This window comes from Podarcis pityusensis (assembly GCF_964106645.2).
Source record: "Podarcis pityusensis genome assembly, chromosome: 3".
Taxonomy (NCBI): Eukaryota; Metazoa; Chordata; class Lepidosauria; order Squamata; family Lacertidae; genus Podarcis; species Podarcis pityusensis.
Genome location: NC_138026.1, coordinates 106,875,882 through 106,894,101, shown reverse-complemented (window position 1 = coordinate 106,894,101; position 18,220 = coordinate 106,875,882). Strand labels below are relative to the sequence as shown.

Sequence of the window (18,220 nt, the reverse complement as noted above, 5' to 3'; positions counted from 1 at the left end):
ACTGTGCCTTGGCCAAAGGCCTGGTGGAACAGCTCTGTCTTGCAGGCCCTGCAGAAAGATGTCAAGTCCTGCAGGGCCCTAGTCTCTTGTGACAGAGTGTTCCACCAGATCGGGGCCACGGCCAAAAAAGCCCTGGCTCTGGTTGAGGCCAGCCTAACCTCCCTGTGTGCCTTTGGGAAACCCACAAGCAGGATTTGAGCACAAGAGCATACTCCCAAGCTTTGGTTTCCAGCACCTGGTGTTCAGAAGACTTGCTGCCTCCTTGGAGGCAGAGCACAGCCATCATAGCTAGAAGCCGTTGATAGTCCTCAATGTATTTGTCCAATCCTATTTTAAAGTCATCTAGGTTGACGGCCATCACAACTTCCTATGGGAGCGCATTCCATAGCTGAACTATGGAAAGCACACCATTACACAACTGGCAGATGTAAAATTAAAATACAGCTCACAGAGTTCAGATTTACACAGTGTATTCTGGGTATACAGAAATTTTGTACAGTGCATTCTACAAGATGTACAGAACTATCCCATTTTATCCCCCCCTCCCAATTGTATTTATGCTATGGGAAGTGAAACCTCTCCCAAACCACTATCAACCATATAATACGTTTAAAAGGTTCCGTTTTAAGAGTTTAGGAAACATTCCTTTGCACACGTGGATGTATCTTGAAACAACAGCACTTACAAAAGGAGACTTGTGGGCCCTGCTTGCTGCAATTGTCAGTGCTGGATCCAGACAGCGGAAAATGGTGCCAAACAGCATTAGCTTCCCAATCCTGACATCAACAGGCAAGGAAGCCAAATGATACCCCAAGGGCGTGAGCTTCTCGTCTGAAGTTAAGGCTCCGACATCCTGCAGTCGTTGCTTGGAGGAACGTAAAGATTCGGCTGTTGGTGGCTCAATCAGTCGCATGAGAACTGAATGAAGGCTTTGTGTGGAGAACATGTCCAAAATCTTAATTCTGGAAGAAAGAGGAAAATACAATCATTTGGTCAGAGTTGGATACGTTAAGCTTCAGCTACATAAATATATAATATACACATATGTTAGCAGGCCTCCACTGAGAACTTTCCGTTGAGGTCTTGCTTTCTGGATGGGCAATGGCAGACACCAAAAAGCATAAGAAGTCAGTATAAACAGGGTAAGGTAAAAAGGTAAAGGTAAAGAACCACAACACCACCATGTCCCGTATCAAACAGGATATAGTAGGGTTCATCAACCATTTTGGGCCCATGGGCAAGCTTGCAAACTGCAGACACTGGCCAAACCAGTTCCTTCTCTCTGTCAGTGAAGTAACTGGAACAAGTCTATTTGATTTACAAACCCTAGCCATTATGTTGTACCTACCCATGTTAAATCTTGAGTTGCACACAGTACAGTGGTACCCCACAAGACGAACGCCTCGCGAGACGTAAAAATTCGCAAAACGAAAGGTTTTTTCGTTTTCGAGTTGCCTCGCAAGACGAATTTCCCTATGGGCTTGCTTCGCAAAACGAAGCTTGCCCCGGGGACAGTGGGTCTTCTCTTTTGAAGCAAGGGGCGGCGGGGAGAAGCGATCTTCTCCCCGCAGCCCCAGGTCCGGGGACAGCGGGAAGCGCTTCCCGCTGCCCCCGGACCTCTTTTGAAGCAAGGGGCTGCGGGGAGATCGCTTCTCCCCACCGCCCCTTGCTTCAAAAGAGGTCCGGGGACAGCGATCTCCCCGCAGCCCCTTGCTTCAAAAGAGGTCCGGGGGCAGCGGGAAGCGCAGCGCTTCTTCCCCGCTGCCCCCGGACCTCTTTTGAAGCAAGGGGCTGCGGGGAGATCGCTTCTCCCGGTGCTCCGAAGCGGGGCGGGGGGGCAGGAACACCTGCCCCAGCCGCCCCGCTTCGGAACGCTGTTCCGAAGCGGGGCGGGGGGGGGGCGGGAACACCTGCCCCAGCCGCCCCGCTTCGGAACGCTGCTCGAAGCGGGGCGGGAACACCTTCTGAAGGCGGGCGGGGGGCGAAAGTCTTTGTCCCCCCTGCCCGCCTTCCCAGGGGCTTTTAAATCGCCCCGGACAGCGGAGAAGTCCTCCGCTGTCCCGGGGCGATTTTAAAATGCCGCCCGCCAGCATTTTAAGATCGCCCGGACAGCGGAGAAGTCCTCCGCTGTCCCGGGGTTTTTTAAAATGCTGGGGGTGGGAAGAAAAGCCCTTGTCCCCCCCCCCCCAGCCTTCAGAAGAGGTCCGGGGACAGACTGTCCCCGGACCTGGTCTGAAGGCGGTTTCCCTAGGAACGCATTAATTGATTTTCAATGCATTCCTATGGGAAACCGTGCATCGCAAGACGAAAAACTCGCAAGACGAAGAGACTTGCGGAACGAATTAATTTCGTCTTGCGAGGCACCACTGTATAGAATAAAAAAAGAGGAGGCAGCTTTGTATAGTAATTCCTAAGCTCCACCTGTTTCTCTCTTTAAAGCAGTCCAGCAAAGTACTGAGCCTGGGCATTCATAAAAGCTAACACACACATTTTCAAGAAGTAGAGTAAGGACTATGGAAAATTATTTGCCCTAAGGAAGAATTAGGATGAAGTTGGAGGAAGAGGGATTTGAGAATGGGAGCTAGGGCAAATTACTATGTATAAGATGTGCCAATCAGCAAGATCTGTAAAGGTTGTTTCAGGGATGCTCTGGCTGCCAGTGAAAGACTGTCTTACCTGAGACAGAGCTGTTCCAAAGGCACTCTTTGTATTTCAGGTAACTGCTGCTTCAAAAGGAGATGATTGTAATGGTGGTTACTGAAGAGATGAAAACAGACCCCAGAGGCTACCCGGCCTGCTCGTCCTTTCCTTTGCAAGGCATTGGCTTTGGACACAAATGTATCCTCCAGGCTTTCCATACCTTTGCTTGGATCAAACCTGCAAGGAGGAAGATATGGAACAGTGTTTGCAATATTCTGATAGGCCTTGGGGAATCTACAAAAATTAGGAAACTGGATGCTTGCAGGTTCTGCTACTGCAAGGCATTGTACTTGCGGCTGCATTCGAAGACTATTTGGAAACCAGTTAGTGCAGAATGTAGCAACTAAATGATTAACGGGGACAAGAAGATGTGTGTGAACATATAAATACCAGTTCTCGCCTGACTCCGATAGCTGCCAATTTGTTTCTGGGCTCAGTTCAAAGTGCTAGTTTTGATCTTTAAGCCTTTAACAGCTTAGGAACCAAATGCCAAAAGGACAATGTATCTGTATATGTTCCTGCCTGGACTGTGAAATCATTATCTGAAGCTCTTCTCTGCATGCCACTTCTATTTTTTTTTTTTTTATAATGATATTTATTAAAGTTTCACAAAAATACATAAAAATACAAAACAAAGAAAAAAGTATAAAGTTTTAAGATACAACAAAAAAGTAGAAAATAAGAAAAAGCGTACAAAATAAAACAGTTAAAAACACAATAATATTCCATAACCTATCTTCCTTACTCTTATTTCCCCGGACCTCCTCATACCTCCCTTCTTTGTATTCCAATTCAATTTGTTGGTTCAGCAAATCCTTACCATTAATCTTTTACCCAATTGTTAACCTTTTTTTCCATGTCTCTTAAAGCATTACAGCCAAAAACCTCTTAGTTTCTATCCAACATCCTTCTAAAGTTCCTTAATTTTGCAATATTTCTGTAAATAGTCCTTAAATTTCTTCCATTCTTCTTTCACCGACTCTTCTCCCTGGTCTCGGATTCTGCCAGTCATTTCCGCCAATTCCATGTAGTCAATCACCTTCATCTGCCATTCTTCCAAAGTGGGTAGATCTTGTGTCTTCCAATACTTTGCGATAAGTATTCTTGCTGCTGTTGTAGCATACATGAAAAAGGTTCTGTCCTTCTTTGGCACCAGTTGGCCGACAATGCCCAAGAGAAAGGCCTCTGGTTTCTTCAGAAAGGTATATTTAAATACCTTTTTCAGTTCATTATATATCATTTCCCAGAAAGCCTTAATCTTTGGGCACGTCCACCAAAGGTGAAAGAATGTACCTTCAGTTTCTTTACATTTCCAACATTTATTATCGGGCAAATGATAAATTTTTGCAAGCTTGACTGGGGTCATGTACCACCTGTATATCATTTTCATAATATTCTCTCTTAAGGCATTACATGCCGTAAACTTCATACCTGTGGTCCATAACTGTTCCCAGTCAGCGAACATAATATTATGTCCAACATCTTGTGCCCATTTAATCATAGCAGATTTCACCGTTTCATCCTGAGTATTCCATTTCAACAGCAAGTTATACATTCTTGACAAATTTTTAGTTTTGGGTTCTAACAATTCTGTTTCTAATTTTGACTTTTCCACTTGGAAGCCTATTTTCTTATCCAAATTATATGCCTCCATTATCTGATAGTAGTGGAGCCAGTCTCTCACTTTATTTTTTAATTTTTCAAAACTCTGCAATCTCAATTTATCTCCTTCTTGCTCCAAAATTTCCCAATATGTCGGCCATTTGGCCTCCATATTGAGCCTTTTCAGAGCTTTTGCTTCCATTGGTGACAACCACCTTGGGGTTTTATTTTCCAATAAGTCTTTGTATCTTGTCCAAACATTAAACAATGCTTTCCTAACAATGTGGTTTTTGAATGCTTTGTGTGCTTTGACCTTATCATACCATAAATATGCATGCCATCCAAATACATTGTTAAAACCTTCTAGATCCAAAATGTCTGTGTTTTCAAGAAGTAGCCATTCTTTCAATCAGCAAAAAGCTGCTGATTCATAATAAAGTTTAAAGTCTGGCAGGGCAAATCCACCTCTTTCCTTGGCATCAGTTAATATCTTAAATTTTATTCTGGGCTTCTTGCCCTGCCAGACAAATCTAGAAATATCTCTCTGCCACTTCTTGAAACAGTCCATCTTATCTACAATTTGTAATGTCTGAAACAAAAACAACATTCTAGGCAATACATTCATCTTTATCACTGCAATACGGCCCAGCAACGAGAGTTTCAAATTTGACCAAATTTCTAAATCTTTTTTCACTTCCGTCCAACATTTTTCGTAATTATCTTTAAATAAGTTCCCATTTTTGGCTGTCATATTAATCCCCAAGTATTTCACTTTCTTTACCACATTCAATCCTGTCTCATTCTGAAACCTCTCTCTTTCCATCGGTGTTAAGTTTTTCTCTAAAACCTTAGTTTTTAACTTGTTCAATTTAAAACCTGCCACCTGACCAAATTCCTGAATTAATTCTAAAACTCTTTTAGTACTAGATTCTGGCTCCTGTAACGTCAATACTAGGTCATCTGCAAATGCTCTCAGCTTGTACTGTTTAGCTCCGACCTGTATGCCCTTAACCAACCGGTCCTTTCTAATCATATTTAGCAAAACCTCCAGGACCGATATAAAAAGCAGTGGGGAAATTGGGCACCCCTGTCGTGTCCCTTTTTCTATCTTAAATTCTTCCGTGACCACGTCTGCATGCCACTTCTAATGGAGGTTCTTTGGCGATGAGAGGATGGCCTTCTCTACAGAAGCTCCCCATCTATAAAATGCTCTCTCCAATGACACCTGCCTGGCATCAACTATATCATAATTTCACTGCCAGGGAAATAATTTTTATTTTTTTCTTGGCACTTGGGCAACACCAATTATTGGATTTTCGTATTCTGATTATGTTTTTAACATGCTTATGTGATTCTGTTATTGTATTTTTACTCCTGTTGCAAATATTAGTCATGCAGAAGTATCCAGCATACAAATGCTTGTACCTCCTAGATTCCTAGAGACCCATCTCAATACCGTTTTAAAATCTTGATTATCCTTAGTTACTGCCTGAAAGTTTGCAGAGTCAATTTGACAAATGCTGGGGGGCGGGGGATGGATACCACCACTCTAGAACATTGTGAACTAACATTGCTACATATTTCCCATTTTTCACCTGTAAAAATTAAAGCAGAAAAATATGGGTTGAGAAAGATGAGAGCGAAAAGGTTAGGTCTTAAAGGGAGAAGTAATAACTGAGACAGACAGTAACAGAAATAGTTCTGGTCACAGGAAAACTGAAAGAGGAAAAAAGGAAGGGTGAGAAACAGAAGCTTGTAGCAGCTTAATGCAGGAAGCAAATAGCAGATTTGGGGCTTCAGTTTTGTAATGTCTTCCAGCTCAACAAAGAAATCTATCAGGTAGAAATCTCATTGTGCACAGACGTATAGGCCCCATTTTAGCAAAGCTTTTTAAAAAAATTGTACATGGTGCTTTTGCTTATTATCTAGGTACCTTTTCTCTTTCATCTTCCCTGAATCAATCACGTAGACCACATCATCGATGGTAATGGAAGTTTCTGCAATGTTTGTAGATATGATGATCTTGGTGATCCCTACAGGAGGCTTAAGGAACACACATTGCTGCTCCTCACTTGAAAGTGAGGAATGAAGTGGATAAACAACGCAGCTATGAGAAAAAGATCAGAGGACAGGTTTAGAGGGCTTTTAGTGAGGTTTTGTTTTCCATTTTTATATCACTTCTTCTACATAGTAGCCAGAGCTGGAGAACCAAGGGTCACATCATGTGTGTCTGTATACAAGAATAATGGACTTATCATGGTACAACAGGACTTCCCTTCCTCTCTGCCCCACTACAGCTCCCCCACCCTTGTGGCATGCCTCAAATTTGGTAGACATCAGTATTTTAGCAATTCAGCTGTGCCAATGGTTTCAGGGTGGGGGAGGCAGAGAAGACCATATGAAGGATATTGATAAATTGCCCAATGGGATGATTCAGACTTCAAAATACCAAACCATGGTTTGGCACTCCATGAAGGAGTCCTGTGTTCATGTCCTTCCCTCTATGTTCTTCTTTTGTGCTCAGATTTCCCCTCTTGCTTCTGATTCAGCGACAAACCATAGTGGGCTGTTGTGTCTGAGATGAGCAAATTACAACTTGTGGAATCTAGGCACGCAAGCCTCAGTTTAAACAGATTTGCTGCAAAATCAGAAGGAGAGAAACTAAAGCACACAAACAGAGGAGAAAGTCTCTGAGCAGAAGACTCATCCATGCGTAGCTCCAAAGCATGGTTTGGCACTGCTTCTGAACTGACCCAATACATTTTCTTGACTGGCAGTAACCTGATACACAATAGGGTATCAAGCCAAAGAACTAAGGGATAAACTGGTTTACATCCAATAAGCTCAAGAAGTCTAAAACCAATGTAGAAACCAATGTTTCTGCAGCACCCAGCTAAAAAGAGTATTATTTTTCAAGTTCTACTTGGAAGTACAGATTATCCTCCATGCACTAGTTGAGAATTATACTGGGGAGGGGGAAGAGATAAAAGATGCTGCAAGAAAGAAAAATGTTCACATACTCTTAAATAAGCAACTTAAAGTGATGTAAAAGTTGATTAAAATGTCAGTTTTAATTAATTTAGTTTTCATTAAAAAATATGTAGGCATATTCTTAATTTACCGATTGCTGCGCCGGTTATTGAAGAGTGGATTAGTTTGCAACTGCTTATACAGTGTTTTAATTTCTTCCATGCCTGGCAAAAAAATCAGTACCGCACCTAGACAGGAGTATATAAAAAATGGTAGAATTAATACAAATGTCTTCTAGAACTCAATATATACTCTTCATATTTGCTCCTGAAGGCAACCACAATTTATTGCTATTTCTCCCTCTACTACATTACATGTTATGGTAAGATTAAATTCAACATCAACGTAACTAAGAATTTTTTCCTCCTGAGGATCCTAACTGGGAAAAGTCCTATTATGCTTTGAAAGCTAGTTTTCTTTTAGAAAGAGGGAGAACAAAGTAGAACTTCAATGAAAGATAACAGGAAACGGTTTTCTTTGTGCAACTGAGCTGCATAGGCTTGTAAAATAGGTCATGTGTTTCTCATCATGTTACCTGGTGGATACGAATGTTCGCCACTGACGATCCACTCCAGTAAGGCCTCAATTAATTCAAGATTTACTTTGTCTAAATCCATTTTCTCCATTGTTTTTAATACTGATTTGCTAACCCCTGAAAGAGAAAATGAGCATCATAACAAAAAGGAAAAGCCCTGCTGAGGTCATGAATTTTGTAAGCAACTCAAACTACTGTCACTTCCAAATGAATCAAACCCTTGATGGAAAGTGGAGGTCCAGCTGTGGCAGCTTCATGGTAAGAACATAAGAAAAGCCTGTTAGATCAGGCCACTGGACCCTCTAGTCTGGAATCCTGTTCTCACAGTGCAAACTAGATGCCTATAGGAAGCCTGCAAGAGTAGCAGCACTCTCCCCTCCTGCAGTTTCCATCAGCTGGTGATATCGCCTTCCTCATTTATTTCATTTCGTCTAATACCTTCTTTCTATTCACCCAAATAGCATATTTTCTCAAGGTCAAAGTCTGATGTTGCCTTATACATATTTGGATACTGAAAAACACTTTTTTGGGGGGGGGGGGGCTGTGTGTGAGACAGAGAGAGAGAGAGAGAGAGAGAGAGAGAGAGAGAGAGTTGGTCATTCCCTCCAAAGAAAAACATTTCGGCCATGATTCAGTACCTCTAGCTGCACACAGGAAAAATCACATACACTAGAGGAATTTCCCATTCTGGAGGCTCGCCTGGCACCATTTCTTTAGGCACCAGGCAAAAACAACCCTTTTCTCTGAGGTGTTTGGCTAATTTAACAATCTACGGCCTTTTAAACTGCATGTGTGGTCATTGCTTCTATTCATCATTATATTACAGTGGAACCACGTATTACGTACTGCCCTCCTTACGAATGCTTTGGGTTACGAGCTCTGCTAACCCGGAAGTAGATGCCCCTAGTTGCGAACTTTTCCCCGGGACGTGAGTGGAAGTCGCGCGGCAGCAGCAGGAGGCCTCATGTTAAGAACGGTTTCGGGTTACAAATGGACCTCCGGACCGAATTAAGTTAGTAACCAGAGGTACCACAGTATTTTTTAGTTTTTATATTGCAAACCACCCTATGATCTTCCAATGAAGGGTGGTACAGAAATTTAATAAATTGTGAAAATAACAGTGATTCTCTAGTATAAGAGAAAAATAACATGTGCAATGAGAAATTCTCACAAGAGCACCAAGCATCTATCTGTCCGTCTGACAAGAGAATAGGAAACGTCTCAACATACAGGTCTCAAGACTTTTGCACTAGAGCTATTAGCCTAAGGTTGTGATATGTACTCACAAACATTCTAGGTTTGAAAATGCCTTTCTGGTCATATGTACAATATGTTTACCGATAATAAACTCTTAAAAATTATTGGCAGCAATGCACATTGAAAAAAATATTACCTTTGTAGCGGATCAGTAACTGCTGGAATGTTAGTTGTTGGTCTGGAACTGAGTCTTTGGCAGCCACAGCCACTGTATTTTGCACTAGGCCAGAACGCCTTAGGTCGTAATCTACTTCCTCTGCAGCAGTCCTCAGGTGTCTTTCTTTCTTGTCCACACTTTGCTTTGCTCGACGCATATATGGGCTGCCATGCTCCAAGACATACCTGAATGCAAACAGAGAAATACCATTTACCATATGTGGTGGACGTGTCCCAAGGTGAAAGACTTCTGGGAAAAGATTTATAATGAATTGAAAAAAATGTTGAAATATACATTTATTAAGAAACCAGAAGCCTTTCTACTTGGAATAATAGGTTTGGAATTGCCCAAGAAAGATGTCAGATTGTTTTTGTATGCCACAACTGCAGCTAGAATTTTGCTGGCCAAAAATTGGAAATTACAAGAAGTACCAACAGTGGAGGAATCGCAGATGAAAAAGATGGATTTTTTAGAGGTAGCTGACCTGACTGGAAGAGTCTTAATCTTTAAAGAAATTTTAAGATTATTTAGTTAAATATGTTAAGATAACGTAAACAGAATTACTTGTGAGTAACGGATTGGCCTAGGATTTAAACATGTGAAATTGTATAATACTATGGATAGAAATCACAATGAAAAGAAAGAAAGATGTTAATTGAACAAGTAAATCTTATATGAAAATAGTGTTGGAAAACTGCTACAATGAGCTATATGGAAACTCAGCTAGGGGGATTCGAGGATGTCACCCAACAATGATAACAAAAGTGGGACTATAACAGTTAGGGTAAATGTATGTTTGTTTGTTTGTTCTTTGATATTGTAATGTTTTTCTTGTTTGTTGTTATGTTTGTTATAATTTTGGAAAATCAATAAAAAAAAAAATTGGGAAAAAAGAGAGAAATAGGGTATGGGGGAAAGCCATCTGGAAACCTTGCTTTCTAGATGGCTGACTGCTCTAAGCAGTTGCTTAGACCTTGTGGGCTGTGTGGTGTCATTTCTGACACACTTAATACCCACAGAGCATTTGGGGAGAGGCTATAGCTCGGTGGTAGCACACGCGCTTAACATGAAAAAAGATCCCAGGTTCAATCCCTGGCAACTGCAGGGCTGGGAAAGACTCCTGGCCGAAACTCTTTGCCAGCCTATATAGATATATCGCTGAGCTTGATGTATAAGGCAGCTTCACTTTAAGTGAGGCTGTATATATTCTACACATCTTGCAATTCTACTGCTCAGGGAACAAATCTTGGTAAGAAGAAAGCCTTTGAACCAACAGTCAGGAAAACTGCACCGCTGGAAACCTTGTCGGGAAGAGATCATCGCAGACCACAACAAGCAGATGAAGCAATGGGCAGAGCGCTATCAAGAACTGCACAACATGGTCTCTGACACAGCAACCAACAGTATCCAGACTCTGACTGTCTTGGAAGAGCTTGATGGCCCTCCCTCGACGAGCTGAAAAGCGCCATCAACTCTCAGGCATGCGGTAAAGCTCTAGGACAGGACAGAATTCCAACAGAAGCAATGCCAAACCATGCTTTGGTGCTACACATGGATGAGTCTTTTGCTCAGAGACATTCTCATCTGTTCGTGTGCTTGGTTTCTCTCCTGCTTCTGATTTTGAAGCAAATTGGTTCAAATTGAGGCTTGCATACCTAGATTCCACAAGTCGTCATTTTCTCAGCTCATACACAATAGCCCGCTATGGTTTGTTGCTGATTACACTATAAAAGCATTATTCTATAAGCCACTTATGCCCTAAATAAGGTAGAACCCAAATAATTTTTTTAAAAAGTCTGAATACACAGCAGTCGTACAAATTTATGTACAAGGCATGTTAAATGTCCATAGACATTGGAGATTCCTAGCTTACCGCGTCACTGTAATAGCGTCTTCTATAAAAAACTGATCAACGGGGAACGTCCTACCTAAAAGAGAGATGAGAAATACAGTAATATAGGAAGAGGCAAATTACTTCATCAAAACTGGAGGAAGAGGAATGGAACCGCCTCCATTTCTACCCATACACCATTCCAACTTGTATTAGCTAAAAAAGTTGGTTGTATTTTAACAATATTTCAACATACATCACAAGGAAGAGTGAGACAGCTGCCTCAGGTGGCTGGTTTGGGCAACATTAAGGACAGCAGTATGAGGAAAGGGCAAGATCTGACCCATGGGACACAGCCCACTGCTTAGTGCCCAGCAATTTAAAGAAGAATTGTATTTCATGTGTATTATTATTATTATTAATATGCTACCCATCTGACTGGGTTGCCCCAGCTACTCAGGGCGGCTCTCAACAAAAAAATAGTAAAATCACAATACAACATCAAACACTAAAACTTTCCCATATGTCTTTTTAAAAATCACATAGCTGTATGCATGTGTGAGAGGGAGAAGGAATTTGATTTTCCAGCTTGGCCACCAAAGCTTTTGATTTAGGCCTGGAATGGGTGGAGGTATGTTTCAACATGGAGAATATTAATAAAACAACTTGTAAGAGTTACAGTTATTTACAGTGGTACCTCAGGTTACATACACTTCAGGTTACAGACCCCGCTAACCCAGGAATAGTACCTCAGGTTAAGAACTTTGCTTCAGGATGAGAACAGAAATCGGGCTCTGGTGGCGCGGCGGCAGCAGGAGGCCCCATTAGCTAAAGCGGTGCTTCAGGTTAAGAACAGTTTCAGGTTAAGAACGGACCTCCGGAACGAATTAAATACTTAACTTGAGGTACCACTGTATAAGATGTCTAGTCTGCCCTTCATTTCAGGGCAGATCATATTCAAATAAAAACAATACAAAAACGTATAATAAAAACCATCTCAAATTTGTTGCTCTACACAATGCACGTGAAGTGCTTTGAGCCACTAAAAGGGCTGTACAAAAAGTTCAGTATTACCCTATTCTGATCTGATCTGACCTGTCCCGAGAAGGGTATTTTCACCTCAGCAGTACTCTACTGAATCTAAAAACAGAGCACATTTATAGTATTTAGGTTGCATGTTACATATGAGACAGAATGTGAGAAAGAACATGATGCAAAATATTGTTATTTATAATATCAAATAATTCTTATATGTTAGGCTGCCTTATTTAGTGTTTATATTAACTCCATTAACATCTTTGGATTGATTTAGCTGAGACGACTCATTAAATGGATCAGATTCCCAGCCTTCCCAAGAAGGTAGTTACTATCAGTTGACTAATCAAGATAGCTAAATGTAAGGATACAAAAATGTATGTGTCCAGTAGGCACCAGTAGCTAATGTATAATAAAACAAACAACAAGCAAGTATTAATTATGCCTTTGTGCTCTGCTTGGGAGCTTCCCAGCAGCTGGCTACCGTGGGAAACAATCACTAAATGGAGTTTGACCTGGTGCAAGAGGACTCTATTTACATTCTTAAAATTAATATACCTTCCTGAACTCAGACATTTTTAGTAACTATATTGCTGAGATAATATTATCAACTGTTTCAGAACGGTTAGAACAGAGAAAATGCTAACCAATGAAAAGTAACTTGTGAAGCAAAGTAGGGGGACCTGTGGCCTTTTAGATGTTACTGGGCCTTCCAGATGTTACCAGCTGATTCCAATGCCAGCTGGGGCTGATGGGAGTTGAGTCCAATAACATCTGGAGGGCCACAGGTTCCCCACCTCTGCTGCGAAGAGATGGATAATGAAAATAATTAGACTGGTTTTCACCTGGTATGCTAACAACAGGGCAGGAGTTAAAGTACTGAGAAAAGAGCTCTGCATTCAAGGTAGCACTCATCATTATAATGCGCAGGTCTGGCCTCTGAGACATTATATCTTTCAAAATCAGCAGCAAGAAGTCACTGGAGAAAATAAAGAAAAGACATTTGAAGCTCTTCTGTGTCCATCTGCAATTCCCTGAAGCTCCACTACCATCCTGGGAGCAATCAAAGACCCTTATTTTAAGCTTTCTCTTACAACAAACAAAAACGAGTACACATATCCTCATTAAAAACAACAACAATCACAGGGAGGGACAAAAATACAATACTCAGTTCTGTCTCTTAGGCAAACAAGCCTCCTCTGCATATGTGGAGGTGGAGGGAGAGAAATAACAACCTAGTCCTTTGCAGCTGAACGGATATATTTTGGAGTGTGTTAATTTTGCAGCACATGCTGGTATGTTCTCAAAGCACGTATCTGCAGCATAAAATCACAGCCACCAGAAAATTAAATCAGCCTGGAGTGTATGGATGAAGGACTGGGCACACAGTGTTTACTGCATTTTCTGCTTTGGATATTTTAATGGGATATCCACATCTAGGGGTGAAGCTTTAGCTGGCTACTTGTTTATCATTTCATAACTACTGCATTATTGTATAATAATGATACATTATTGTCTGTGGGTGACTGAAGCTAGTGCAGAGGAGGTAAAGTTCAAATATGGCCTCAATTCAGCTGCCAATTTGGAAGTGATACGACTGACCTACAGTGGTACCTTGGTTCCCAAACGGCTTGGTTGTCAAACAAATTGGCTCCCAAATGCCGCAAACTCAAGCGTTCCAGTTTGCGAATGTTTTTCAGAAGCTGAACGTCTGACATGGCTTCCGCTTGAGTGCAGGAAGCTCCTGCAGCCAACTGGAATCTGTGCCTTGGTTTTTGGGAGTCGAATGGACTCCCGAAACAGATTAAGTTCAAGAACCAAGGCACCACTGTATAAGAATTTTTAAAATAATGTTACCATATATTCGAAAACAAGCAAGATTATGGTAGGTAGTGTGGTTTTGTAATTAGCAGTAGCCTTCTTCCAAGCAGATGCTCTTTGGGTTATTATGAGTTACAACCAAACATCAACATTTATCTATTACCCATCCAACAAACATACTGCTTCTCAGGCAATATATTTACCAAAACTGTTCACACAGGCCGTTCTGGCTAGAGCCGATGACAGTTGCAGACCAACATCTGGAGGGCACCAGGTTGAGGAAGGATGGATTAGTGTGTCAGACTAGGACTGGGGAGACCTGGCTTCAAATCCTCACTGACTAAACATTTGACAAACTGCTACCCCTCAGCCTAATTCACCTTACAGAGTTGTGGCAAGGATGAAAAGGGGTAAATCATGTATTTACTTCATAAAATATATATTACATATATATCCCACCTGCTCTCCAAGGAGCTCAAGGTGGCAAACATGGCTTTCCTTCCTCTTCATTATCCTCACCACTACCCTTGTGAGGTAGGCTAGGCTGTCTGGCCCAAAGTCACTCTAAGTTCCATGGCAAGCTAAGATTTGAACTTGGGTCTCCCAGGTCCTATTCAGACACTCTTAACCACTTGCCTTCCACACTTGAGTAAGAAGAGCAGGAGAGGAAATACGAAATACATGAATTTTTGTTTAGTCGTTTAGTCGTGTCCGACTCTTCGTGACCCCATGGACCAGAGCACACCAGGCACTCCTGTCTTCCACTGCCTCCCGCAGTTTGGTCAAACTCATGCTGGTAGCTTCGAGAACACTGTCAAACCATCTCATCCTCTGTCCTCCCCTTCTCCTTGTGCCCTCCATCTTTCCCAACATCAGGGTCTTTTCCAGGGAGTCTTCTCTTCTCACGAGGTGGCCAAAGTATTGGAGCCTCAGCTTCAGGATCTGTCCTTCCAGTGAGCGCTCGGGGCTGATTTCCTTAAGAATGGATAGGTTTGATCTTCTTGCAATCCATGGGACTCCGGGGAGTCTCCTCCAGCACCATAATTCAAAAGTGAAACCAAAAGGCTGTGTTACCTTTCTTCTGTTCTCTCATGAACCTCATCAACGATAATATGTGTGACTCCTTTTAAACTCATGTCCCCTTCAAGCCTCCTCAGAAGCACTCCAGTAGTACAGTACAACAACCGGGTAGCTGAAGACTTGAAAGAAGAGAGAAAATGACAGTAAGATCGCCAACTAAATCAGTTTCTTCCCCTTATTTAATTCTATCACTGTCACTGCTTAGATTACACTCTAGTGCCTTATTCAGATTTCCATGGATCTTGTCCAGAAAAGTGTGTTGTTCCTTCCCATGAATAGCAGAAGTAAAAATACGCGAAATTAGCTGATTAAAACTCCTTGCCATAGTTTGGTCACTGGCTGGAAAAGCATGTTTAGCAAACATCAAGGGCCAGTGCATAGATAATGTTGCAATCCCCTCATATATAGTAGAGGGAACTAGGAACAAGCAGACACATCTTCCTCCCCTCTCGTGCAGAAAAGCAGTGCACAACAAGCAGTAAAACAATCTAATGACACTAAAACAAATAAAATGACGGCAAACAGATGTAGCAGCTCGAAACAAAACAAATAAGATTAGTCACCAACTGAGTGCCACCAACAACTTGGTAAATGGAAGAGCTTTTGACTGGGGCTTAAAGATCAGCTCTGTGCCAGGGTGGGAAATCCAGAGTCTGGGTGCCACAGCAAAGAAGGCCTTGTCACTGGTTAGCCACCCACTCACCTCTCAGCAGGAAAGTTGGGTGGGGGGCAGAGACCCATAGCAAATATCACAATGAAATAGCAAGCTTCTTCTTTTTTAAAAAAAGTTATTTAAAAGTGGAGACTACTGTATTTCTGGCAGCAGTCACTCTCTCAGAAACCAGCTTTGAATTCAGCTTGTGCCACTTTGTGTTACCAGGATTCCGAGTATTATATGGATCTACAACACACTGCACACTCATGGATTTTGGTACCCGGAACAGAATTCAGCTTTCTGAGATGTTCAGCTGTTGTTTGCTCTCTTTTTAAACATGTTTCTTTAAAAAACATTAATGGAAGCTGCGCAACACTCCAGTGCTCTTGCATAGCCCCTTGATACTATCCTTCAACTCTCCCCACCAGCACAGCTAGAAAAAAAGGTCTACCCTTTGGACTAATAAAACAATAACAACAACAGTTCAATGTCTATTTGAGAATTCACTGCTGGGGGGGGGAATGGGGGAAAAATTATATGTGTCTATTGGCTTGCACCCGTGACATCACTGGAATAAAAACAAAGTAAAAACAAACCAACCATTACGCTTTCTAGCCGAATTTGGTATCCGACTGTGACCCCAACTCTCTCCGTTCGCTCCTTGGCTACACGTTCAGCCACAGAAATGGCAGAGATCCTGCGAGGCTGGGTGCAGATGATGTTGGCTAAATTACTGGGAGGACCTTCTAGGGAGGCATCCAAGATAAACTGAGGAATCTGAGTGGTCTTTCCACATCTGCATGAAGGAGAGGAATGAAATAAAAAAGAAAATTCTCCTCCCCCTCAAGCAACATGTTAAGGGGTGTTGCAGGAGACAGCCTGACCTCCTCATATATCAATACACTCCAAACCTGTTGTCCAGGGAAAACTAATCTTTATGCTACTTAAACATAAATAAATCCCTGGTCTCAAGGAAGCTAACAAATCAGTAGAATACAATGGCAATAAAACGAAAAAACTATAATAAAAGGTGAGTTATATTTCACCTTCCTGGTTCCCATTTATATATATTCTTCCATTTAAATAAATGTAAAATTGAATCTGCCACTAACACCAATGAAGAACCCTTGTTAACATAACAGAAATCAAAAGGAGCAATCTTTGTGCAATATTGTCTAATAAGGATTGCAATTGTACAAACCAGCTCAAGCCAGGAGCTATTATTTTCTGCACTATTTATTCCAAACCTGAAATGTAGGCTAGCCATATAGAAATACTCTTCTGACTCCAAATTGGAGCAAAATCTTATTTCATTCCAAGAGTCAAGTTTTGTTGTGCTCCCACAGGATATGGTCTCTTCCAATCGGCAAACCACAATGCTTCCTGCAAGATCTTTCAGATCTTCTTTGGATGGGTTTGCTGAAGGCGTGGCAGAGACCAGGAAACATTGGACTTATCAGACCTTGGGTTTGGTGGTGGAGTGGATACTCTCTGACCTCCAGGCCTAATTTGGCCTGCCCAGCCCCTCCAAATGGCCGCCAATGACATTTCTGCCCAACTCCATCCAATCATGTGATATCAGCTTAAAATACTGTATTTTTCTGTGTATATTTCCTCACAATTTTTTAAAGTTTAAAATTGGGGGTTGTCTTATACATGGAATGTTGCAATTAAATATATAAATAAATTTCTTAATTTTGCGCTCAAAAAATACGGGGCGTCTTATACACGGAAAAATACAGTAATTTCCATTTCTCCGGCCACCTCCCATAGCTTTCCTAGGGTTAGATTGACCTTTTACATAGCTTGCATACATTTTACGTATTTTATGTACAATGAACATAAAATAAAGTATGTAAAAAGATGCCATTCTCTTTGCCTTGCCCACTTTGGTCCCAGCCCCTTTTGCTTCTGTCACTGTTTACCATTACAATGCAGCCCCCTGCAAAGTTGGACAACTTTGAATCCAGCCCCAGGCAGAAAGTGACTCCCCTGTCACTGCTCTAAAGGTATCCGGTCCAAAATCAATGAATGACATTGTTCACTTGACTTTTACATTCATGTGTGTTTACAATTATAATTTTGACAGAACACACAGGAAATGACTGATTAGCACACATCCAAAAGATGTGCAATCAAGCATAGTGTTGAACCTGGAAGTGTCCAAAAACATAAAAACATAAAAAGTCACTTAAAGGGTGGAACTTAAAGGAGCATGACATAACAGGGAGGCCGGGAATGGAACCCCCGCATACAATGGTCATTAACTGTAATAGAAATTGGATGACTTCATCTTTCTCCATGTGAACTGTGTATATCAGCTTTAGGTTGCAGTCCAGAACATACTTACCTGAGAGGAATTCCCACTGATCTCAGTGGGGGGGGGGGTACTTTGGAGTATAAATGTTTAGATTTTTGCTGTTATGGCATTTGGCTGATTAACATTCTATGGCTTTTAAAATGTGTTTGTGGGAGGGGGAGTTATTGGTTTTTGTTTTATTTTGCGTTCTCATTTTG

At 41.7% G+C, this 18,220-nt stretch overlaps 1 protein-coding gene across 1 annotated transcript in view; it reads right to left on the bottom strand.

Moving 5' to 3' along the window:
• Positions 1-18,220, bottom strand: part of DHX57 (DExH-box helicase 57) — a 36,610-nt gene that overhangs the window by 7,268 nt on the left and 11,122 nt on the right. Inside the window, exons 8-17 of the mRNA XM_081000854.1 lie at positions 16,304-16,499; positions 15,043-15,167; positions 12,993-13,126; positions 11,155-11,209; positions 9,261-9,466; positions 7,868-7,984; positions 7,424-7,520; positions 6,236-6,409; positions 2,677-2,877; positions 686-962 (exon numbers count right to left, since the gene is read on the bottom strand). Of these exons, the coding sequence (XP_080856980.1) occupies positions 686-962; positions 2,677-2,877; positions 6,236-6,409; positions 7,424-7,520; positions 7,868-7,984; positions 9,261-9,466; positions 11,155-11,209; positions 12,993-13,126; positions 15,043-15,167; positions 16,304-16,499 (1,582 nt within the window). The remainder of the gene's footprint in view (positions 1-685; positions 963-2,676; positions 2,878-6,235; positions 6,410-7,423; positions 7,521-7,867; positions 7,985-9,260; positions 9,467-11,154; positions 11,210-12,992; positions 13,127-15,042; positions 15,168-16,303; positions 16,500-18,220) is intronic.